General features: G+C 43.6%; 1 protein-coding gene across 4 annotated transcripts in view; it reads left to right on the forward strand.

The window, feature by feature from the left end:
• The window catches only part of SMG7 (SMG7 nonsense mediated mRNA decay factor), a 582,851-nt gene that overhangs the window by 203,669 nt on the left and 352,293 nt on the right, over window positions 1–26,889 (forward strand). For all 4 annotated transcript variants that reach the window (XM_086955704.1, XM_086955713.1, XM_086955721.1 and 1 more), the window contains exons 5-8: window positions 5,109–5,280; window positions 7,026–7,097; window positions 7,768–7,918; window positions 18,177–18,312. In XM_086955704.1, the coding sequence (XP_086811830.1) occupies window positions 5,109–5,280; window positions 7,026–7,097; window positions 7,768–7,918; window positions 18,177–18,312 (531 nt within the window). The remainder of the gene's footprint in view (window positions 1–5,108; window positions 5,281–7,025; window positions 7,098–7,767; window positions 7,919–18,176; window positions 18,313–26,889) is intronic.

Below are 26,889 nucleotides of genomic sequence, written 5' to 3' on the forward strand. Positions count from 1 at the left end.
TTTATTTCTCTCCGCATAGGTTCACTGACTTGATTTATTACCGTTTGTAAGAAGCACTTCTCACTTCCTTAAGCAGTCCGTTTTTGGATGTGAGTAACTAGTTAGCTAGGTGAGCAGTTACTGTTATGCATTGCGTTTTAATAATGCGTAGGTACATTGTTTGAGTAGAACTTTTAGTTGTATGGTGCTGCACTTGAGACACTTGTTAGAATGTGATTAAAACATTTTGTTGTAACTTGCAATTCTTATTCTCTGAGGGATATCATTTTTCTTTTTAGGTTGTCCTTTCAGTCGCTTATGTAAATCGAAGATGTGGGAAGTGTTTGGAGGGTTTTCACAAAGGTTTTCTTTGGATATCTGAAGTGAACCCAAATGTAGTAAATGAGCTCTTGTTTGTTCAGGTGCTGGTTTACAAAACCTAAACGTTCTATTTGGAGATGAGTTTTTCTCCTGCCTACCCTTCTTTGAACCCATACTTGTTTGGTTTGTCTAAAAGTAAAATTATGAACTCTAGTTTTATTTATTGACAGAGGCCTTTAGGTTCCTGTATTTAGCTGTCTGATTCTTACAATCCCATACACATTTGCTAGGGTTTTCACTCCGTTATATAAGACTATCCTGAACATTTAAACACAAAAGATGATGGGCGGAATGTTGCACAATGGCAAAAGATTCACCCCCAGTCACAGATCTGGGTTTAATCCATCGTTATTTTGCTCACCAAGCCACCCCAGGTATAACATGGCCATATGCAAATCAGTCTTGACCCTGTGCCTCATGGGAACAGTCCAGCCCGAACTGCCAAGCCATGTCTTTCCTGGACCGGAATCAAGCATCCTAGGACCGTTTTCTGGCTATCAGCTGTCTTTAGCCAGGATAGCTTGACTCCAGTGGCTTAGTGAGCACGGGACCCCCACGTCTGGGCATACCCTTCCCACATAGGGTGAACAGCAAAACACACAAGATGATGGACGGAATGTTGCACAATGGCAAAACATTCACCCCCAGTCACAGATCTGGGTTTAATCCATCGTTATTTTGCTCACCAAGCCACCCCAGGTATAACATGGCCATATGCAAATCAGTCTTGACCCTGTGCCTCATGGGAACAGTCCAGCCCGAACTGCCAAGCCATGTCTTTCCTGGACCGGAATCAAGCATCCTAGGACCGTTTTCTGGCTATCAGCTGTCTTTAGCCAGGATAGCTTGACTCCAGTGGCTTAGTGAGCACGGGACCCCCACGTCTGGGCATACCCTTCCCACATAGGGTGAACAGCAAAACACACAAGATGATGGACGGAATGTTGCACAATGGCAAAACATTCACCCCCAGTCACAGATCTGGGTTTAATCCATCGTTATTTTGCTCACCAAGCCACCCCAGTTCAGACATGGCCATATGCAAATCGGTCTTGACCCTGTGCCTCATGAGAACAGTCCAGCCCGAACTGCCAAGCCGTGTCTTTCCTGGACCGGAAACAAGCATCCTAGGACCGATTTCTGGCTATCAGCCGTCTTCAGCCAGGATAGCTTGACTCCAGTGGCTGGGGTGAATGTATGACATTGTTCTGCATTCTGTCCATCAATTGTTGTTTTTGCATCTATCCTGAACATTTGTCATTTGTAAATATTTTCGTCTGTGGAATGACTGACTTTATATTGTTTGAGAAGGGCTTTATGAAAACGGTCCTGTATTGATGAATGCTAACAATTCATTAAATAAATCTGTCGTCACAGATATCTTTCTACATAGGCACGATGTCACAAAAATGCTCCAGACTGAGTATATATAAAGGTTGTTGCTAAAGTAATGCATTCGTAAAAAAATTTGTGGAAAATGGGCATGAAGGACTGGACGCAATGGTTTCACCTCAGAAATGTACATTGGAGAAATGGGTATGTCAGATCACCGGTTTATGGAGAACTTTGACATTGAGGGATGTCTATTGATAGAGATGTGAATCATTAAATGTATCAAAATGAATTGGCTGTTTAATTTCAGGAAATGTGTGTGATGTTTACAGTGTAATGGCCTTTCTGAAGAGGAGGTTTTTACTTTACAATGCTTTGGAGATCGATATTTTGGACATTGTGAAAATAGGTTTGATCGATAAAACAATTTGGTTGAATGAACTTAACGTAGAGGACATGATTGAAATCATAGTTTGCATGATTGTTTTTGGATTGGGGAGTGCTTGAGTCATAAGTTGGTGGAAGATGTTAGCACATGTGAAGTTAAAGTTTCTAATCACTAACATCTAAGGCTTTTTATACACTTTCTAGCAAAATTCTGATCAAAATGTTCCATTTTAGCTTCATTTATTCAGAGTTTTCTTGAGATGAACCTCCAACTTGTCTGAGAAGCCTTACTTTATTGGCACTCATGAAATAGTGGAGTATGACTTGTGTACTTTCAGAGCTTTTGGGTTTTTAGCAAATGTATGTAGAGCTTATGTAGTAAAATGAACCGTTTATCCTAATTGTTTTGAAGAATTGTGGAGGCAGATATTTCCCCCACAACCACAAACCCTGCCTGGAAGATGAAGCGCATGGTCTCTTTGCCTCATTCTGGGTTGCTATTTATGTCCCACAATTGTCAAAGATCGCCAGCTGCCCCTCTCAGAAATTTTACTAATAAACCCCCCCCCCCCCCCCCCCACTATTTCTGAGCACAGCAGTAGAATATGTTGGCCCATCTTCTGCTGAGATAGTGTCACCCTCACAAATTACTAAGTGGTAGCAGAGGTTGATGGCGCTGATCATATGTTGCTGTTCTAGACGCTGCCACCAGCCTACCAAACTTCTGCCTCGAAGAACATGCTAGATGTGTTTGCCATCCAAATCTTGTTTGGCATGGCAGAAGGATCTTGGTAGATGTACCAGCTCAACCTGTAACATCTTCAAATTCTAGGGGCTCTAGAAATCCGTAGGATTACCCTTATAGCTCACTTCGCTGGTGCAGTAGAAAGTGACAATTACCTGGTGATTCCTTGAGTTTGGAGGCGGAAGAGTTGAGTTCATCCACCCCCTGAATCCCAAGGCACTGCACTTTGTATTGGTGTAGTTGACATCTAGAACAACAAGAAAATGCTTTTCTTGCCACAAACAAAAGACTGCGGAATAATGCAGAGAATGCCGTCATAGTTTTTAGTTACAATACTATTGTTAAAGGCAGGTAGCTTTTTCTAGTCATGCTTTAGAGGTTTTTTCCCTTTTCCATACTTAATCCACAAGTAAGCACATTACTGTGCCCAGCTTCTTGCAAAATACAGCAGACCAGCTCAAGTTGCAGACCAACTCTACAGGGAATGATTCATCTGTTATTTCAGATCTGGGCAATACTGGTCCTTATATTCTATTTGAGTCCTCACAAGAGCAGAATCTGCTCAACTCTCCAAATTAGATACATCTTCACACCAGAATCGTTAAAGTATCACTGCTAAAGAGTAGATACCTAGCTCTGTCTGAAGTCTCATTCTGTGCTAACCACTTTCTTAGATTTCCCCACCTCTAATGAAACACATCTTCACAAGACTAGATGGGGGAACTCTGTTCTCTCTTACCAGACGTAGCGGAGTTGTATTTTAAATATTTCTTTATTAAGTTTAGGTTGCAGGATAGTAGGATAATAATAATGAACATCTGCTCTTCAGCTTGGTAATCCTTATACACCAGCCCCACCAGGAGCAGCCTGTCTGCTGCTCAGCCCATCTTTCAACTGTCACCACTCATCCACACAGGCACCCAAGCATTCCAAGCGGTAAAGCACCTTCACGACGCATCTGTGAGCTCGCATGCTGTCACCACGCGGTCGTTACAACGACCACGTTGTGACAACGCATACCATTACTCCGCAAGTCGTTAGAACGACTTGCGGAAGGGGGGAGAAGGTGTTTGATTTAAAATCCAACACCTTCCCTAAAGTCCGCACAGACTGGAGTTGGAACAGTAAATTTTAATATTCCAACATCCAGCGCACCCCCTCCAACCCCCCCTCCGCAAGTCGTTCTAATGACTTGCGGAGTAATGGTATGCGTTGTCACAACGCGGTCGTTGTTACGACCGCATTGTGACAGCATGCGGGCTAATGGCATGCGGATTCAAGAGGCATATTCATTCCAAGCATCACAGTCACACCAACATTCCACTCTCAACACTCACACTGGCTGAGCAGCTTGGAGATGGGTAAACTGGGATATATATTTAAATAAGCAGGATAAAACATGTCGCCCTCCTTTTAAATGAGGAAGGAACTATACACAAGAATGTACAAAAGCAGAGAAAAGTTCAAGACTTAAGGAAGCAAATTACAATACAACTTTACGCGAGAGTCTGAACACTAAGTAACCTGAAAGGAAGGGGAAATATATTGACAAGCAACATTAAATAAATTGACAAGCAATATAACCCACCCTCCCCTTTAAAACAATTGAGAATAAAATGTAACCTATAGCAAAGGGTGGACCACACCCGAGACAATGATCCCAACAAGGGAACAAAAAGTGTACACAAGATTCCTAAAGTAAGGAACAAGAAATACACACTAAGAATGGGACTAAAACCCATTGTGACACTCTTCATGTAAGGGTAAAACACTTGGGAACGTAACACAAAAAGTGATCCCTCCTGTAAGGGTTTTTGACATAAACCATGTAAATGGGACCAACACCCATACCCTACCCCAGGGGTGAAAAACCAATGTATACATGTAGCACCTGGTGACTTACACACCGTATAAACAAGATGTGTAGCCCATGGCGACTTACACACCGAACAGACAAGACGTATAGCGACACACACATCGAACCGAGCAGACAAGCAGAATATAACAAACTCCTTCTCTGGGAATGACACTTCTTGGGCACCAGAGTACCTAAAGGCTAATGGACAACGTTATTGGTTATGTAAGATCAGACGTATTAATGGTGTACATTTTTTATTATTTGTAACCTGATCAGTCATTTGTCCACAAAGCTTTTTGCACACAATGACTGGCCATTCAATGTTTTTGTTTGCCATGTTGTTGTCGGAGGCATGCATACTGTTTGGCAGATACAGTGGTTAGTGCTGCTTTTTTCCATTGATTAATGTTTACTTTTTCATTGCAGCTGTTGCAGGAACTGTGCACAGTATTTAATGTGGACCTTCCTTGCCGCGTACGATCCTCACAACTGGGAATCATCAGCAATAAGCAGACCTACACCAGCAACGTAGTAAAACCACAGTCCAGCTCTTGCTCCTACATCTGCCAGCACTGCCTGGTGCATCTAGGAGATATTGGTGAGGGGAGAAAATGGCCAGGGGCATTGTAGAATAGTGTAGCAGGCATTTATATACATAGGGGAGCAGGGGCAACATATTTGGAATGTTGAGCTCATACTTCATTACGTGTTTGTCATACAGACCGCAGACCCAAGACCTAAAAAATCCTTGGTTTGTGGATAAGCATATTGGTTTTCAGTTGTATCCTATACAGCTTATCTAGTACTTGTGTGATTATTCCTCTTGGTCTCTGTATTCTTAAGTTTACGGGCCGTGCCATCACTTGGCATTGCCCTTATTTGGGCTAGCATTTGAGACCTATGCAGTAGTTAAAACTGTATTTTTCAAACATTGGATCTTCTAGATGGCACTAAATTTAAAAGAAAGGTACACAAGTGATTTAAGTGTTTATGTAAACAGAAGGCCAGGCACATTCACAGTGCAGATACTTCATAGCATTTGCAGGTAGCTTGGAGAGAAGGGTTTTACCAAATGATTGATTTCTAGGTTGTTTGCTTACTTTTTAATTTTCTATTTTAAATATTAGATTGCAAAGAAGTCCATCTCTGAAGTCTTTTCAGCTCTGCACAAGGATGGCAAACATCCTTCATTAGTCAATTCTGAATTCAACCAGACCTAGAGATTTGCAAGGCTGTATTTTATTCTGCTGGTCTTCTTTAAACCATTTGTGTTGGATATGGCATGAGTGGTTGAAATAAAACACTGCTGTGCTTTTCTACTGCAGATTCCTGGCCAAAGTGACCAAAACCATGGCCTCCATAAAGTCCCTTTCACTAGAATCTGATGCACTTCCAGTAGACCTCTTACTACAGTCTCTCATTTCATGATAATGTGAACACCTTTCCTGGGGGGAAAATTCTCTCACCAGCTTAGTTTGCATCCAGTTTACCCCTTAATCTCCCCACAAGGTTTCTTCCATTGATGCTCTTCCCTTGCCCTGCCCCCTCTCCTTTTCTGACTTAAGCTGACTCTTCATTACTCTTAGCTTGCTACTGATAAGTTTACCCTGCCAAACAGCATATATAGACTGCCATTTATGGACCAGCTTAGTTGATTATTCACTGCTCTGGTCTAAGGGATTGGTAACTGACAAATAGCATGATACGTATCCTGCTGTAAAACAAAATAAACTAAATGAGTGCATTTCCTGTCTGAGCATCACCATACCTCGAGGGTAACTATTTTGATGATTGATAAAGAAAGTGGGATGGCAGGTCCTGCTTTGGAAGATTGAGAAACTGTGTTTACATTTAATAGCACCCACAACACATCTCTAAAAGATATGAAGAGTAGTATCACTTACTCCCATAACATTGCTTTTCTTCTAAAAGTTATTTGTAGGTTTAGTGTGTATTAAGAGTTTGGATGTGTTGAGAATACACAGCAGGCATGTTTGTTACTTATTGTGACACTTGATATTGGGGCCGCCTTTGAAGAGAGAAGTTGGTCCATTCCAGAATTCCTACACAATACTGGAACATTGCTAGAATTCAGTGTATTTTCAAATTGGCCTCTTTCCATGACCGTACACAATCCTAGTCCCACAAGTACTAACAGAGTAGATTAAAGCTACTGTGATCTAGTAGTTATCTTAGTTCATCAGGCTCATCTGCTTTCAGCCACTGAGCATTGGACACAACCAATTGCAGTTCAGAGTAAAAATGTTGAGATGATCCTTAACCTTTATATATTGATTTAATATAGATTGCTTACTTTTTGTTAATTTTTTCTTTAAACTTCAGCTCGGTACAGGAACCAGACAAGTCAAGCAGAGTCCTACTACAGACACGCTGCTCAATTGGTACCATCGAACGGTGAGCATTGCAGGATTTCACTTAACATTTTTGGGAACCTTGGGAGGAGGGAAAGATTGGTTTGTTTATTTTTTGTACATGTGGCTGTCTCATAATTTCCTTTTCTACTCTTTGGTACAGTGGCTAAAGAAATGTTTTGGGGCAAAAATGTGTCATTTTTCATTTTTTGGTAGAGCATTATCTAGTAATGGAAGCTCAACAAAAGTGCTTTCCTGACTTTGTTCATCTCCTAAATGTAAATGTATTGCGACTTATATAGCGCACGTATCACCCGAAGGCATCAAGGCGCTTGCTTTGGGAACCCGTCCTGGCTTTTCCCTGTGAGATAACCCCTACTGGGCATCCCCAAGGTGAAAGCCAGGCATCCCGCAGCGGGTGGGCCGCTGTAGTGGAGATTAAGCAAGCTATTGCCCAGAGTTGCAGCGTGGGACCCCATGATTAGAATAGGCACCGAGGCGAGAATTATCGAGTCCGGGGACATTTTTGGGCTCAGGACCCTGCCGCGTCGGGAATTGAACCCTGGTCCCGGGCCTGACCTCTGCATCAGGGTCTGCCGCTCTAATCAGTGAGCCACACTCCTCCACCTAGTAGGTCTGTGGAAGCAAGTTTGTATGGTTGGCTTGATATTGCTGAAATAACCTGTTTTCTGATCCTTTGTTTGTCTCTTTAGGGCAGCCATACAACCAGCTGGCTATCCTAGCCTCTTCCAAGGGAGACCACCTGACAACCATTTTCTACTACTGCAGGAGTATATCTGTCAAGTTTCCTTTCCCTGCAGCATCCACTAATCTTCAGAAGGCCCTTTCTAAAGCACTGGAGAGGTGAGAGCACCCCTACAACTAGGCAACCGCTGTTTAACCGCTTGGCATCCATTCCTTGTTCACATGCTTAACTTTAGGTTGTCATTTATTGATTGGACCTGAAATTGCATTTGATAATTTGGACTACGGCAAATAAAAAAACAGATGGCATAGGCTCAGTATCCTTGTAACCTGAGCTCTTCTTTGTCATCAACCAATACCGCCCTATTCCTTATTATGGTGCCCACTGCATGTTTATTCATGTTTTGCAACATAAGCAGCTCAAAAATGTTGGCTATCAATGCTCCGGATTACTGTATCATGGGAGAGAGGATTCTTGTTGTGGCTATTTGACTTCCAACAGAACAAATTGTAAATGGGAGTTCTACATTTTATTTTTGTGGTTTTCTTTTTTGTTCACCCTACTCAGTTATCCAGCAGTACCCCCTTCCCTGCTCCCCTTGAACAGTTGGGTTGTCTAGGGAATTTAGGTTTCACCTAAGGCAGTCCATGTGCTTTCTGTTGTAAGACTTACTGTTCGCTTATAGTGGGCTTAGAGCCCGCCCATTGCGTACCATTGGTTGGCTTAGTCCCTTAATGCCTTGCTTCTTATTTGTCAGTTTTCATGGGCTTTCCCTCTTCTGGTGTTCGAAGCATTGGCCCATTTTTAATTGTCTTTCCACTGCTCCCTTTTCAGGTGTTGCTTTTATCCTTTAGGTGAAGCACTCTACGCGAGTGCATACATTTTCCAGCTGTCTCCCTTGTTTACTATGTGCTCCTCTTCCTTGCCCGTGTTTTTTCTTTTGCTAGCCCTCATTTGCTATTCCTGTTTCCCCAGCCACGCCTGCACACCATTATCCTTTTGTTTCTACATCCAGGCCCACCCACCCTCTGTTGTCTGTACTTACCTGCCCTTCCTCTCTGTGTGCTTCCCCATCTTCACTCTCCCTCCGTTGTCCGTGTGCTTCCCATCTCACCCTCTATTGCCAGTGTGCTTCCACGCCCACTCGCCCCATCTCTGTTGCCCGTGTGCTGCGCATCCCACTCACCCCATCTCTTTTGCCTGTGTATTTATGTACCCTGCTTTAATACTCATGGGTCGTGTTCACATTAATAAAACTGTCTAAAGTAAAACGAAAAAGATGATCAGAAAAGTTAGAATACATCCCTGCTACATGCATGGACTTGAAATACTTCATATACTTATATAATATACTTGTCCATATTTCAATAATTAAGCTGTGAAGTCCAGTATGTATATATTCTTCAGGAGTCTATCAAACAGCAAACAGTGCTTGAATTTAGACTGTTTAAGTTCCAAGAATCATTTCTCAAAAATCACAGCGTAATAGGCTTACGTAATAGAAGCTTGAAAAAAATTGTCCTATCATTTTGATGGTCCAGGAGCTTTTGTTTCTCATGGGGCTGTGTACTGGCTGCTGCCTCAGGCCCACTTTTGTCTAGCTAACGTGAGGGATCCGAACCCCATTGGGGTTCTCACCTTCATTTTTCTGAGGATTTTGCTTTTTGACTGTCACTCAACATCTTTTACACCTATTAAGCAAGTGAATTCTACAGGTATTTTTGATGGAAGAATGATTTCTCTGTTCATCAAATGCCCATCCCACAGTAGAATGAAAACTGTTCTTGACCCACATGTTAACATTCAGTGAAAGAATTAATTCACAAAAATGTTGAGTTCATTTAAAGATCAAGAGGCCATTAGACTAAGGCAATTCAAGCTGGAGATTCTAAGGGCGAGAGTGTAGAAGAGGAAAGACCCTGAAAAGCCCTGGAGGGACAATGCGGGTTTTGCAAATTTGGTCAGCTGCTCATAAGGGCTCGCTCAGATCTAGGGAAGAAATTCGAGAAGAACATCAACATTAATGCCTGTTTGCCATTGAAGACCACTACCTCGCATATTTTGGCTTCCGCATTCACGTTGTCAAAGGCAGGCTCAGTGGTGACTCTTGTTCGAGGCATATGAGCTGCAGATCCTACATTTAGCAATAGATCGCCACCTGGTGTTGGGCTCGGATGATTGCAGGTTGTCTTCTTGGAAGAAGTCTTTTTGTAGTCAGGAGATAGGCGACCCCTCCCTTGGACAATACTGCGCATGGTCATGGACTCCATCCTCAGATTGTTTCTTTCCGCCACTGGGTTCGGATGAAAGTTTTCCGCTCCGGCTAGAAAAAGACTTTTTCTGCTTTTTCAAAGCGAGAAACTTCAAACAAACTTCTTTCGACATCGAATAGACTTTCGACATCACCAGCTAAATTCCGGTGCGTCGACTCGGGCCGTTGGGCCCATCGGCGCCGTGCGGCCTACGCCTCATGGATAGAACTCCATTCAAGAGATGCCCGGTATGTCGAGCAAAATTCCCTCATAGCGAGCATCACGAGGTTTGCAACCTCTGTCTCTCGCCAGAACACGACGAGTCGACCTGCACAGCCTGTGCCTCCTTCCGATCGAAGACCATTCGGGATCGGAGGGCCCGTCGACACGAAATGAGGAGATCAGCACCAGCACCGGAGGCCATCTTTGAAGAGGAGATCGTCAAAGAAGACCTCTCCGAGGACGAATATCCAATCGAAGATATCTCAGAGGACGAGGCTCCACTCGGCGCAGAGGAGGACTTGCCTGATCTCCAGATAATATCGGGGCAGAAGATTCGGACGATTCGATCCGGTCTCGACAACCCGTGAGTACATCTGCCCCTGCACAACAGACATTACCCAAACAAAAGGCAACGGTCAGCACTCCGCCCATGGGGCCCAGTCGTGACCGACATTCACCCTCTAACGCCCCGCCTTCAGGCCCGGCTCCGAGGAAAGAAAATGCGCCTTCCGGTGCCTCGGCACCGAAGAAACACCATGTGCCAGTTACACCTCCTCCATTGACACCAAAACATCCTTCGACACCGAAGGACTCGTCGGCACCGAAGATAAAACACCCTTCGGCGCCCAAAGACGAGGACACTTCGGCACCCGTACCATCGGTGCCGAAGCCAAAACCTGTACCAAACCAGAAAGCTTCGACTCCGAAACCTTCCGGTTCAAAAAACAAAGAGGGGAAGCCAGTTTCCGGCACCACAGGCCAGCAAAACCTGTCTCCACGCCGAAACCTCTAATATCGGTACCAAAGACCCCAGATAAGGATAAACAACCTTCGGTACCGAAAACATTGCCAAAGGACTCAGCTACTCCTCATAAGGCAAAAAGCACTAAACAACCTCTATCGGCTCCGAAAAAATCGACACCGAAGAAGATTATAGAAGAGGAAGATCTGTTTAGACTAGATCCTAGACAGAAAAAAGTCTATATTAATCCAAAAACTGGACATGTGGAAGCGATCCATTATAAAAAGAGACCAGCAGACACCACTTACACCTGTGGTTCCTGCCAAAAAGGACTGTGAAACTTCTCCAATGCACCCTTCCTCTCCTTCACCTTCTTCCTCTCCTGTTACTCCATACGTGGAACCTATAACTTCTCCTATTCACTCTCCTGCATCATCACACCACACTGATGAGGAGTATGATTTGGGTGGGGGGGGATGATATTCCAGAGCCACATACATACCCTTTAGATGAGGATGTTAACACAGAATACCCTAAGGATGATGATGCATATAATTTTGCACCAAATAATGCACCAGACATCCCTGATCCTCAGTACTACCCAACGAAACCTTCCCCTACAGAGGACAGTATTGGTTTTAATCATTTATTGAACAGAGCTGCACTTTACCATGGGGTTCCTATGCACTCTGATGCCATTGAGGAGGACTTCTTGTTAGACACTTTCGAACAGTCACAACGGTCTACCCAAATATTACCAATGATTAGGGGAGTCATTAAACATGCCCCAGAGATTTTTAAAGATCCAGTAAGGTGTAGGGTGTTAAATCCTAGAATAGAGAAAAAGTATAGGCCAGCACCAGCTGATCCAGTATACATTAAGGGCCATCTGCCCTTAGACTCCTTGGTAGTGTCAAATGCACGCAAGAGGGCCAATTCTCAAACTTCTGGGGACACCCCCCCCCCCCCCCCTTCCCCCCCCCCCCCCCGCCTGAAAGAGTCCAAAATTATTGATGCGTCAGGAAAACGAATTGCTGCACAAGCAACAAACATATGGCGCATAGCAAACACATAGGCTTTACTCTCACGCTACAACAGGGCTCATTACGATCAACTAGAAAAGTTAACGGAGCACCTACCAGATCAACTCAAGGATCTGGCAGCAGAACTTTTACAAGAAGGCAAATTAATTTCAAATGCTTCAATAAATGTGCACTAGATGTAGCTGACACAGTATCCAGAGCAGTGAACACTAGTGTTATCCTCAGGCGTCACGCATGGTTACGCATCTCGGGTTTTAAACCAGAGGTACAAACAACAATCCTAAACCAGCCCTTTAATCAGAACCAATTGTTCGGGCCGGAGGTAGATATTACATTAGAAAAGATGAAGGAGGACAAAGACACCGCTAAGTCTACGGGGGCATTACAATACACCCAAACTAGAGGTTCCTTTCGCCGCTCCTCTTATAGAGGAGGCTCCAAGCAGACCGGGGCAGACACATCATCTTTTAAAACACACATGCAGACCTCCTCTAATAAGAATTTTTTAGAGGAGGATACAGAGGCAATAACAACAAGGGAAGAGGTAGAGGTAGTAACAACAACCGCTCCTCTTCCACTCCTAAACAAGGACTTCCCTCTGCCTCCCCTACAGCATTCCACTCCTGTGGGGGGCAGACTTTCACAGTGTCTACCTGTCTGGAACTCTATCACAACAGACAAGTGGGTAAGACAAATTATCCAACCTGGCTACTGCTTAGAACTCACAGCAACCCCCCCAAACATACCACCCAGGCAGCAACCAATGTCTGCAGAGCACATAACTCTGCTTCAGCAGGAAGTTCTAGCACTTCTACAAAAAGATGCTTTTCAAGTAGTTCCGTTAGAGGAACAAGGAAAAGGAGTTTACTCACTGCACTTCCTAATTCCAAAGAAGGACGGGACTTTAAGACCAATTCTCGACCTCAGGCCACTCAACCACTACATACAATCAGATCATTTTCACATGATCACTTTACAACAGGTACTACCATTACTGCAACAGCGAGATTTTCTGTCCACACTGTACCTAAAGGACGCCTATTTTCACATTCCAATACATCCTGCGCACAGGAAGTATTTAAGGTTTGTCATACAAGGACAACACTGTCAGTTCAAAGTCCTTCCGTTCGGGGTTACAACAGCATCGCGAGTGTTTACAAAGTGCTTAGCAAAGTGCTTAGCAGCACATCTCAGAAGACAACAAATACATGTCTTCCCCTACCTAGACGACGGGCTCATAAAAGCAAGATCGTACAACCAGTGTGCACAAAACAAACAATTCAAACACTGCACAACTTAGGGTTTACGATAAACTACACCAAGTCGCACCTAGAGCCTTCGCTCATTCATCAATATCTAGGAGCTACTATAAACACATCAGTAGCTCTAGCGTATCCCAGTCAAGCCAGGATTCAAAGTATTCAGAACTTAGCCTCCCTTTTTCAATGCCAGCACTCTCTACAAGCCAGAGTGTTCATGAAACTAATAGGAATGATGGCATCTTGCATCTTCATAGTTCCCCACACAAGACTGCAAATGCGCCCATTACAAGAATGTCTAGCACAACAGTGGAATCAGGCTCAAGGTCAGCTCACATACCTGGTGTTGGTAGACAGCCGTACATATCGCTCTCTGCAGTGGTAGAACACCAAAAATTTGACAAAGGGGCGGCCATTCCTAGAACCTGTTCCACAAATAGTGCTCACGACAGATGCATCCCTCACAGGATGGGGAGCCCATCTCCTGCATTAAAGCACACAAGGCCAGTGGAACAATCAACAGAAACAGTTCCACATCAACCACTTAGAGCTGCTAGCAATTTTCCTAGCACTCAAAACCTTTCAGGTACAAGTCCAGACAGCCATGTAATATATACAAAAACAGGGGGGGGGGCACTCTCTGCAACTGTCCCAACTTGCACAGAACATCTGGAGATGGGCCATCCCTCAAAACATACATCTGATAGTAGAACACCTTCCAGGGATCCACAACCAGATGGCAGATCTGTTAAGTCGTCAATCACAACAGATTCACGAATGGGAGTTGCACCCACAAGTACTTCAGCCATTCTTTCAAATGTAGGGGCATCCACAAATAGACCTATTTCCCACCCACGAGAACTCAAAATGCCCAACCTTCGCCGCCAGGTTTCCACACCCACGGTCGGAGGGAAATGCAATATGGATGAATTGGTCAGGCAGAGTTGCGTACGCTTTTCCGCCTCTCTCTCTCATTCCACTAGTAGTACGCAAGTTTAGTCAACAGTACCTCAAACTGATACTAGTGGCCCCTACATGGGCACGTCAACCGTGGTTCACCACGCTACTATTTCTCTCATTGGTTCCACATTAGAAATTACGGCTCACGCCATCCCTGTTAACACAGAACCATAGAGAAATAAGACACCCAGAACCAAGCCAACTGAATTTGGCGATCTGGCTCCTGAAGTCCTAGAGTTTGGTTACTTAAACTTACCACCAGACTGTATGAATATAATTAAAGAAGCTAGAAGACCCACTACCAGAGCATGCTATGCTGCTAAGTGGAAAGGATTTGCAAAATACTGTAACAACAATCACATTGATCCTTTGGACGTTTCCATCCAAAATATCATTTGCTACCTTCTACATTTACAAAAGTACAATTTGGCTTACTCTTCCATACGCCTGCATCTAGCAGCTATTGCAGCGTATTTACAAAATAGACAACATCTATCTCTATTTAGAGTACCTGCAATAAAAGCATTTATGGAAGGATTAAAAAGAATTATCCAACCCAGGTTACCACTTGCTCCAGTATGGAACCTAAATGTGGTCCTTACAAGACTCATGGGACCCCCTTTTGAGCCGTTACATAAATGTGAACTGCAATTTTTAACATGGAAAACTGCTTTCCTTGTTGCCATTACCTCGCTCAGAAGAGTTGGTGAAATCCAAGCATTCACAATAGAAGGACCATTTTTTCAAATACATCCTAACAAAGTGGTTCTTGGACCCAATCCAAAATTAATACCAAAAGTGGTTACTCCTTTTCACCTAAACCAATCGGAGTTACCAGTGTTTTTTCAAAAACCGGACTCTGTTGCAGAAAGGGCTTTACACACCTTAGATGTTAGAAGAGCTCTACTATACTACACAGACGGGACTAAATTCTTCGGAAAGGCAAAACAGCTATTTGTATCTTTCTCTCTCCCACTCAAAGGCAATCCTATCTCTAAAGGAGGTATTGCTAGATGGATTGTAAAGTGTATTTAAATATGCTATCACAAGGCTAAACGTACACTAACAGTTCCTCCAAGAGCACACTCCACTCGCAAACTAGGAGCCTCTATGGCTTTCTTAGGAAACATACCATTAGAGGATATATGCAAGGCAGCAACATGGTCTACAATACACACCTTCACTAAACACTATTGTGTTGATGTGCAAGCCAAGCAGCAAACTGCAGTAGGCCAAGCTGTCCTTAAAACACTCTTTCAGTATTCTGCAACGGATACAAGCGACCACCGCTAGGGGAGACACTACTGCACAATCGTTGCTAAATGTAGGTTCTGCAGCTCATATGCCTCGAACGGAAAATGCTTCTTACCAGTATGCATCTGTTCTTGGCATGTAGAGCTGTAGAATCCTACATGCCCTCCCGCCTCCCCGGGACTTGTATCCGTTCCAGTACTCATCTTACTTAGATGCACACGCATGGACATCTTTTCTCTTTACTTCTACTAACTCCATTATTTCCCATCATGGCGAAAAACAATCTGAGGATGGAGTCAATGACCATGCGCAGTATTGTCCAGGGGAGGAGTCACCTATCTCGTGACTAGAAAAGACTTCTTCCAAGAAGACAACAACCTGCAATCATCCGAGCCCAACACCAGGTGGCGATCTATTGCTAAATGTAGGATTCTGCAGCTCTACATGCCAAGAACAGATGCATACTGGTAAGTAGCATTTTCCTTACACCATCATCAGACTTCCAAGTTTTTTTTTTTTTTTACATCAAAGCGTTCCAGACAGACTGCAACACCTTCATTATGGAAACACTCCAATGGCATAAAAGCATCTCCCTTGCTGTCAATACATACTATCCATTTGATACTGACTCCATAAAAGCCAACGTTGGTATTGTTGCACGAGTTATATTCTCATAATTGTCCAAGTCCCCAAGACCTGAAAAAAGATTAAGGCTAACACCTGAGAAACAACAAGCAGTGCAACCTTTTGGGTCTCCACGTTTTACCATACCTGCAGTAGACCCAGTGCAAACACCACTTAGACCATTAAATTTCCCCCTGCAATCAAGGATTGTCGTGTGTTCGGCCTCTGTCACCAGTAAGGAAGATCACTTTAGGACCCTGGGAACCTCATGCTAGTGCCTCTTAATCTTGTACTCCAGTCTCTGAGACAATGGGTCTCCCTGTGCTTTCCAAAACGTGCTGGTGTCAAATGACCTTTTTGTATTTAGTCTTCCCAGTCACATTTTGATGGCAGTGAACCAATGTTCTTTTACACCACCACATCACCTGCAGCCTCTCCCACAAATGATTATATGCTGTATATTGCCACCTTCCTGGGCATTCTTGTTAGAGGTGCATCTAAACTAAACATCCTTGTAAAAGCAGCACACACCGTTTCTGTAATCCGTGCTTATTGAAGAACAGGCCTCCCAAACAGGATCCAGATTTTGTAAAATCGAATCCTAAACTGCCTTGGCAACAGTAACATCTGTTCAGCATTGGCATTTCTCCACTTGCATCTCTTCACTGTATTTGTCCACTTCTAAAAGGTCAGGTCACATAATTACCTTGCCAGTCTAATTTTCCAACCCATCTTCTCCCACGAAATCTCACTGGATGTCAGAAGGGTGCATTGCTTGCATCTTGACAAGATTAGAGCACAAAGCAAATGTAACCAATTATTTGTTAAATGTGATCATATTTGTTAAGGTTTGGCCACATCCAAACGATCTGTGTCGATGAATTGTAGCCTGTATATATTGTTGTGTCGCCAATTGGCTAATCTTTCTAGGGATACCATAGTCCGCTCTCCCAGGGGAAGGCAACCACCACCGCTTGGCATGCCTCTCTGAGACATATGCTTAGCAGCCACATACAAATCAGTTCATACCTTCCTTCACTAAGCAAAAGCTGAGTAATGTCAGTCAATCAACTTTTAGGAACCTTTTTAGGTAGTTGTACTAGCTATCTCGCTAAACATTCTTTATATAGGACTTGTACAGTTCTTGTTTTTCTGTCCTATAGAGGCAGGGATCTTGTGCATCTGAAAAACGATACTTTTCTAATGTTCATAACTATCTTAATTTTAATTGGTGTGTTCATCTAGTAGAAATTGCCCTCTTTACTAAATGAAAGATTCAACGGGGCACAGTTTGTGTGCTTCCAAAAAAAAACCTTTCCTGTCAAAGGCAACCTGGGCAGTAAAAGCTCCTGGCCTCCAAAAAGGATAGAATGATGCCCCCCCCACCTTCCAAACTTCTATTTCATAAGCCTATCAGGCTGTGCTTTTTCCTTGTGCACAGTGGGTTGGGCTATGGGTGCTGCTGTGCACATTTTAGAAACTATTCTTAAGAGTTGAATGGTCTAAAATATGGAATAATCCTGCCTTTGATAGGCTCCTAAAGAATGCATTACAGCATATTGTACATAACAGCTTATTTGTTAAAATATGAACTAGTATATAGAAATTAAGTGTTCCGGGCTACAAATATGTAGCTGGCATTTATAACGTATATTACTTTAATGTACATTCCTTTGATGTAAAACCAGAACTTCATTTGAGTACAATCTTCTCTTGATTGAGCAATTATGCTCCAGATGTCAAATCAGAATCTGATGGTAAAAAATCGTAACTGCTGGAAACTAAATTCATAAAACGAAACTGAATATCTACACTGGCATATAATCATTTCATTCATGATTTTATTTTATACTTGGTATGTTCATAATATATGAGATTAATTCATATAATCAGTGCACGCTAGTTAAAGGGTTATATTTTTTTCAACCAGATATTAAAGCTGAAGTTGTAATGCATTGGTTGCTTTACATTGTAATTGATTTTAAACATTTGATTTTCCTTTTGTAGTTTGCCATAGTACAGCTCTTTTGACTGACTAACCTTTTCTCTAACCTGTATAGCCGGGACGAGGTAAAGGCCAGATGGGGAGTCTCTGACTTCATCAAGGCTTTTATTAAGTTTCATGGGCACGTTTTCCTGACTAGGAGTCTAGAGAAGCTGAGTCCTCTGCGGGAGAAGCTGGAGGAACACTTTAAGGTCAGCAAAATCCATACAAACCTTTGTAACTATTTTTTTTAAGTCTTTTCTCTTTATTCGTTTTTTCACCATTTTCTACCACCCTGTCTGTTGAACATTTTTCACACCTTGTGTGTCCAATGTGGTGAGGGTTGGGTCTCTCTTGACAAACTCAGGACAAAATGTGTAGTTGAGTACCTTGGCCTTTCTGCTCTCACAGCCGATCATTAGAAGACTGTATCCTGCCAGTTTCTGAAGATTGCCCTCTGGAGCAAAGCCTGAGTAGGCATCTTAAATCATTTCTAATTGGTAATTCTTTCTGTGAAAGTTTAACATTATTTGTAAAGTTTCCAGACCTCTGAAAAGATTAGATTGTTACTTGTTAAAGTGAGCTATACAGTGTGCTAGTCAGATAATTGAAAGTTTTGCAGCGTGAATCTTTCTGGATTCACTATGCTGTGCATTATTCCGCCATCTAGTGGTTGGTTCCGGAACTGTAGTCTGTCTTCTCTCGTTTTAGGTCTCGACCTCTGTCAATGCGCTTGCGCATTGCAGATGTCGAGACCTATAGAGGTGGAAACAGGAAAGCTGAACCAGGCGATTACGCAGAGTGCATGTGCCCGTGCACGCGCTTGCCGAGATGCCTCCTTTATCACATCAGACCCGCCACAGCAATGCAGAGAGTTTCACACTTCAAAGGAATGCTCTCCCCCGCCCCCATGCCTCTTCTTTCACCCTTTCGCTATCTCCCCCGCCCTCCCACCTTCAGCCTCTTCCTCTGCAGCCTCTTCCTCTGCAGCGCACTCTCTCCCCCCTCCCTCCTCCTCACCCCAACATTTGTCTCTCACACCACAGGCTGCTGCTCCCCCGCCCACCGAGCAATGCGGAGAGCTATTCCCTTCCACTTACTGGCTCCCCTGCTCCCCCACCCGACTTGGAAGGAAGCCTCGCACACCATGACCAGGAAAACACACGCACACATTCACAGCAAGATTTTTCTGTGTTTTAAACGATCGCTGCTGACCTCTTCAGTTATGTAATAAAAGTCATCAGTTCACATCCTGACAGGGCCAACTCACACACGTGCTATTTAGTGCCAATTCTTTCACACACATGCACACACACACACATTCACAGCAAGATTTTTCTGTGTTTTAAACGCTCGCTGCTGACATTTTCAGTTATGTAATAAATGTCATCAGTTCACAGCCTGGCAGGACCAACTCACACACGTGCTATTAAGTGCCAATTCTTTCACACACATGAACAAGCGCACACACATTCACAGCAAGATTTTTCTGTGTTTTAAACGCTCGCTGCTGACATCTTCAGTTATGTAATAAATGTAATCAGTTCACATCCTGGCAGGACCAACTCTCACATGCTATTTAGTGCTAATTCTTTCACACATGCACGCACACACACACACACACACACACACACATTCACAGCAAGATTTTTCTGTTTTAAACGCTCGCTGCTGACATCTTCAGTTATGTAATTGAGGTCTTCAGTTCACATCCTGGCAGGACCAACCCACAAATGTGCTATTTAGTGCTAATTCTTTCACACACATGCAGGCACGCACACGCACACATACGCACACACATTCACAGCAAGATTTTTCTGTGTTTTAAATGCTCGCTGCATACATCTGCAGTTATGTAAAGGTCATCGATTCACATCCTGGCAGGACCAACTCACACTTCCAGCTTCAAGGTGGATGAATTGAGTACAGTTACATTGGGTAATAGTAGTTCATTTTCATTTTGTTGTGAGTGCGCCTGCTGGCCAAAATAGACTGCCACATTAACGCATGCATGCAACATATAGAGCCAGTGGTTCAACGGTTACGGCTAAGGGGGATACATTTATCACTTTGTGTGCATACTAATTACTGAGATTCATGCGCATCAGCAAAAATGGAGACCAGTGGGTCGGCAATTCTCATCACATTCTCTGCCTCTCTCGTCATACCATCACTGTAAATTGCCTAGAATGTGGCTCACACAAAGCCTCCCTTTACCTGCAGAATGCTTCTGAGGAGCACGCTGCCCACAGCAGAAAATTATTAACTCCCTCTGTCTATCCATCTCACTCACTCTATCGCCAACACTCTATCTATCGCCCTCCCTCTATCTATCGCACTCACTCTATCGCACCACCACAGCATCACTCAGCACCACACAGCATCACTCAGCACTACCACAGCATCACTCAGGGGCACCACATCACTACTATGCGCTACCACAGCATCACTGAAAGCCACAGCATCACTCGTCGCAACCACAACATCACTCAGCGCCTCCACAGCATCAATCTGTGCAACCATTCAACAACTGGTTCAAATATGTTCTCTCAATGTTTCAAGCTCTATTACAAATGTCACAAAAAGATGTAAATATTTCACTTCTGTTCTTGGATTTTAGTCACAATAAAATACACTGAACATAATCTTCACCAAAGTTATTTACCAAAGTTTAAGCTATTGCCATTATAAATTACAATAACTTTTATTTAAGTATAAATTATTAAAAATAAATTAAAGCCATTGTTATTTGTAATATCAATACATCTAAGTCACGTTAATACAATACTTCTGTAGTAGGGGATCTCTGTGTATAGTCATAATCTAGTGAATAGTCCCGCCCATGTGCGTGGACTCCGGAGCAATCAAAAATAATCTCTTAAATCGTCAAAAAATTTCAAACCTGCACAGACACTTAAGAGAGAATTTAAAGACAGATAATGCAGCCTATATCCACAGGCTACACTGTCCAGTACTTCAACTAGAAATTCCACCAAAAACCCAAACAGCAAATCCTGTCCAGTGTTTTCCACAGAGAAAATCCTTCCCCTACCAGCAGAAGCCTCTGGAATGATAGAGAAAGTGGTGGACAGACAAGTCCCATAGGCTGCCATTATGTGGCTCAGAACAGGATATTGTGCCTTTAAGAGAAGATTACAGATCTCTCTCAGTATGCCAGAATGCACAGCAGGTCCCTTTTACTTTCAGTTAGTTTTGAAGGCGTAACACGCCAGACCTGTAGCATTCCTTATATGAATATCTTTCTCCACCGGGAAGGAGGGCGGGCGCTTATGACTATAACAGATACCCCTACTACAGAACTGGAGTTACAGGACAGAAACTACTCCTTCTGTAGTAGGGGGATGTCTGTGTATAGTCCTAATCTAGTGAATAGAATGGCAAGCCCATCCCCACACCAAAGCGGCGGTGGAGAGAAGAGAAATAACACCACTACTGTGCGAACAAATTTCGCAGCGAAGCCTGCCCAACCTGAGCTCTGTCCTGGCATCAGTGTCCAGACAGTAATGCTTAGTAAAGGTATGGGACGACTTCCAAGTGGCCGCCTTGCAGATCTCTGCAATCGGAACATAACGTAGCAAAGCAGTCCTAGCAGCTTTTCCCCTGGTGGAAAGAGCCTTCGGTTTATCCCCTAAGGTCTTATTAGCCTTCTGGTAACACAATTGTATACAGGACACAATCCACCTAGAGATGGACTGTTTTGAGGTAGCAAGACCGGTCCTGACTGATCCATAGTTGATAAACAATTGGTCTGACCTACGAATATCTTTGGTTTTATCCAGATAAAATTTCAACACCCTCCTAACATCCAGGGAATGCAGAGACCTTTCCGCTGGAGACGAAGCATTCTGAAAAAACATGGGCAAAGTTATGGTCTGGTTAACATGGAAATCAGAGATAACCTTTGGAAGAAATTTAGGGTGAGTACGCATAACAACCATAGCAGCATGAAATACAGTATAAGGTTCTTGGCAACACAACGCCTGAATTTCACTCACCCTAAGGGCCGATGTGATGGCAATGAGGAACGCCGCCTTCCAGGACAGGGGCTGCAACCAAGCCTTATGAATAGGTTCAAAAGGTTCCTTCATCAATCTGGACAGCACCTCATTCAACTCTAATGAAGGCGAAGAAAGCCGGACAGGAGGGAACACTTTCTTCAAGCCTTCCAAAAAATCCTTGATCACAGGGATCTGGAAGAAGGAAGTCTGTGAAGGGCATTTCCTGCAGGCAGTCAGCGCAGCTAGATGAACCTTAATGGAATGGAAATTAAGGCCAGACTGCGCCAAATGTAGAAGATACGGAAGGATGACATCTTCCTTACATGTTGTTGGATCATAGTTCTTGGACTTGCACCAAATGCAGAATCTTTTCCACTTGTAAGCTTAGGAAGTCCTAGTGGAAGGTCGCTTAGCCTCCTTCAATATGTCCATACAATCTTCTGGTAGATTCAAATGGCCATATTGCACTATCTCAGGAGCCATGCCGACAAACTCAAAGACGAGAGGTTGGGGTGCAACATCTGCCCCCGAACTTTGTGAGAAGGTCCGGCCGGTACGGCAGCCGTATGTGAGGAAGGAGAGACTGATGAAACAGGTCCGTGATCCATCACTGCCTTGGCCATTCCGGGGCGATCAGGATCATCCGCGCCCTGGAGTGGGCCAGCTTGATGAGCACCGCCGGAATCAGGGGAATGGGTGGAAAAGCGTACAGAAAACTGTTCGACCAGTTGATCCATAGCGCATTTGGAAAAGGTCCTCGAAAGGGCGAAGATGTCGAAAGACGCTCGACAAAAGGACGCTTCGGCGCCGTATAAAGAGACCCAAACAAACCTCAATGACCGCTTCGGCGTCGACTGGTGAAAAACGAAAGGTGGACGAGTTTGATGCAAAAACACGCGCGCCCGAGATTGAAAGGAAGAAAAAATGGCTCGAAGCCGAATTGGCAAATATACTAAAACGTAAGAGACTTTGACAAAAGCTTGAAGCAATTCAAGGTTCCACCGAAAACTAAGGATACAGGAGGGGAGACAGTCGTCGAGGACATAATTCCACCGACAACCCTGAGCCAGTCGAGGAAGAAGAACAAGAATCTTTCTTCGCGAACGACTTTGAAGATGAACAAACGTATGCTGAATCGGCGATCTTGGAGAATCAAAACCTCCAATGGCAAGATCTCGAAGCCGAATCACAGGCGGAGGCTGTGGAGACGTATCCTTCCAGGCCTTCACCTCCAGATGACATTGGCATGTTTAATCAAGTGGTTAAAAAGGCAGCACGCACATATGGGGTGCCTCTGGAGGAGGAAACACCACAATCATGTTTTTTGCTAGAGACACTCATGCCTACACAAGCATTGGGAGAAACCAATTTCTCCCAATGCTACCAAGCGTACTAGACCAGGGATCAGAGGCATTCAAGGAGCCAGCTGCATGTAAGGTTATAACTCCAAGAGCTGAAAAGAAGTACAAAAGACCCCTTATACATCAGGGTATAGGTGCCGGCTGACTCTATTATTACATCAACGACCAGGAAAAGGGCTAATGTTCCAGCTACAGTAGGTCCACCTCCAGACAGAGCAAGCAAAAGGATGGACCTGGTGGGAAGGAAAGTGGAAAGGAGTGCAGCGAATCAATGGCTCATAGCTAACAGTGAGAAGAAGTAGGAGAGCTGTTGAAATTCCTCCCTGAACATTTCCAAAAGAGATCTACCCACCTGATGGAGGAAGGAAAGAATATCGCAAATACATTTTTAAAATGTGCCTTAGATGCTGCCGAAACATCCAGCAGCCAAATGATGATTGGAATCACAGAAAGGAGAAACACATGGCTTCGAATTTCAGATTCAAACCTGAAGTTCAGAGTAACATCATCAACTCACCATTCAATGGGGAGCAATTGTTTGGGAGTGTGGTGGATGAGATACTCAACCAATTGAAAAAGGACACTGAAAATGCGAGGTCAATGGGGGCCCTACAGTTCAGGGGCCTACGAAGAGTAACACCATCAAGGATACCAGCAGGTAGAGGTACGCAACAACTAACTACCTCTCATCAGGGTTTCCAGCAGGATACAAAGCAGGGACAACAGCAAAGCTGGCAGTACCAAGGCAGAGCATCCTTTTGTGGGCGTTTCTATGGCAGAGGACAGCTACAAAGGGGAGGACAACAAACCTCAACAAAGTGACTTCAAGAACAAGACCGTACACTCAGCGACACTGAGGGTACACACACACAAATTTACAGTTCCTCCAACATACTACCCCAGTGGGGGGAGGCAAACTACAATTTTACCATTAACCACAGACAAGTGGATTTTAAACTTAATACAGTATGGTTACTGCATAGAGCTAACAAAGCAACCTCCAGACAAAACACCAAAGAAAGACATTCCACAGAAGAACTATCTCACCTCATCAAAGAGGTGCAAGAATTAAAGGAAAAACATGTGATAGAACACGTACTGCACAGAGAGAAGAACAAAGGAGTATATTCAACATACTTTCTAATTGCAAAGGTTTCTAAACAAATTCATAAAGACACAAAAATTCAAAATGAATAACCTACTGGAGGTGCAACCTCCGGTGCAAACAGGAGACTGCAAGGCAACATTAGACTTAGGGTGTGTACCTGCACATCCCAATGAACAAGACTATTAAGATTTGTTGTGGACAACAGTACCAATTCAAAGTTCTAAAATCAGCACCAGGGATGTTCACAAAGTGCCTGGCAGCTGTAGCAGCACATCTCAGAAGGCAAGGAATTAATGTTTAGCCCTATTAAGACTACTGGTTAGTAAGGGAAAACTCCTACAGCCTATGCAAACAGCATATACAACAAGTGGTAGAGGCACAAGTAAAGCTGGGTTTCTCCATACACTAGGACAAATAATGGAATTGGAACTCAAAAAGGTGTTCTTGGGCGCAGAGATGAACACTGTTAGGAAAAGCATTCCCCAGCGAGAAAAGAACAGCCCCATTAAAGGAGACTCATCTGTACCAGAATGGGCATCATCTGACAGTGAGGACAGTGGGGAAATTACTAGGAATGATGGCCTCATGCATTCATTTAGTTCCCAATATTAGTCTGCACATGAGACCATTTTAAGAATCGCTCCAAACACAATGGTCACAAGCTACGGGGAGTTGGGAGGATCTAGTGGTTGTCACAAACCGAGCTCATCAGGAGATGGCATGGTGGAACAAAGCAAACATGGCACAGGAGAGTTATTACAACTTCAACAATGACCATAACAGATGCGTCCCTAGTGGGATGGGGAGCACACATGGGTAATGCCAAAGTAAGGGGATTGTGGACAACACATGTTGCAGTGAAACGCATCAATATCTTGGAACTGAAAATGGTGTTCTTAGCCGTAAAAGCCTTTCAGAAACCGCTATACGGATAAAGGGTGTTGGTACAAACAGACAACACTACAACAATGTTTTACATAAACCAACAGGGAGGGACTCTGTTGCACTTTCAACGCTAGCATAACAGATTTGGAGATGGGCAATTCCAAGTGAAATGGATATCTTAGCGATACACCTGCCAGGGAAGGACAATCTAGAAGCGGACAGACTGAGCAGACAAACAGCATCCCACGAGTGGGAATTGACCCAAACAGAAGTGCAAAGAATTTTCAAAAAATGGGGGACACCACAAATAGACCTATTTGCATACCCCACAATGCAAAATGCCAAAATTTTGCATCCAGGCAACCCTGCAAGCAGTCCCTAGGGAATGCGCAATGGATAGACTGGTCAGGGAAATTTGCATATGCTTTTCCCCCAATACCATTGCTGATCAAGGTGATCAGCAAATGCAGAACCAGCAAGATGACAGTGATTCTCATAGCTCCACAATGGGCCAGACAAACATGATCTCGGTACTAATGGAAATCTCACATGGAACAATGCACACACTTCCAAGAAGAAAGGATTTGCTAACCATGCAGAACGGGAAAGTTCTTCTTCTGGAACCAGAGAGCCTAGGCCTAGTTTCATGGCTCTTGAGGACTTAGAACAGCGATTGTGCTTTCTGGTAGTTTGAGATGTGCACATTCTAAGAGAAGCTAGGAAACCAACAACAAGGGAATGTTATACAGAAAAATGGAAGAGGTACACACAATGGTGTCTTCAAAGGCATCTCTCAAGAAAGATTACAAAAGAAATAACATTTCTAAAATATATCGCACATTTGCTTCAAAGTAAATTAAGTTTTTCATTACTGAAAGTATATTTAGCTGCAATCGTAGCATGTACAAGAGGGGAAATGGGAAAGCTTCTTCACCTCACGTGGTCAAAAGGTTCCTAGACGGTGCGAAAAGGATTGCACCTCCAAAAATGGTACCAGCACCAGCTTGGAATCTCAACATAGTTCTAGCACAAATGATGAGAGCACCTTTTGAACCAGTACACAAAGCAACGCTACAAATGCTTACAATAAAGACTGCATTTTTTGTGGCAATAACATCCTTGCGTAGAGTTAGTAAACATTACAGGAACCCTACTCCCAGGTACATAGCAACAGAATTGTCATGAGCACAGATCCACAATTCATGCCTAAGGTGGTGTCAGAATTTCACATAAACCAAAGTATACAAATACCAAGTTTCTATCAAAACCCTAAAGACAAAGCGGAAAGAGCTTTGCACACACTTGACGCAAGAAGAGCAGTCCTGTATTACGTGGAAAAGACTAAAGAATACAGAAAGACAAAACAGTTATTTGTATCGTTTGCAAAAAGTTTTCTGGGGGGACCAGTAACGAAGA

This window comes from Lissotriton vulgaris, chromosome 1_1, assembly GCF_964263255.1.
Source record: "Lissotriton vulgaris chromosome 1_1, aLisVul1.2, whole genome shotgun sequence".
Taxonomy (NCBI): domain Eukaryota; kingdom Metazoa; phylum Chordata; class Amphibia; order Caudata; family Salamandridae; genus Lissotriton; species Lissotriton vulgaris.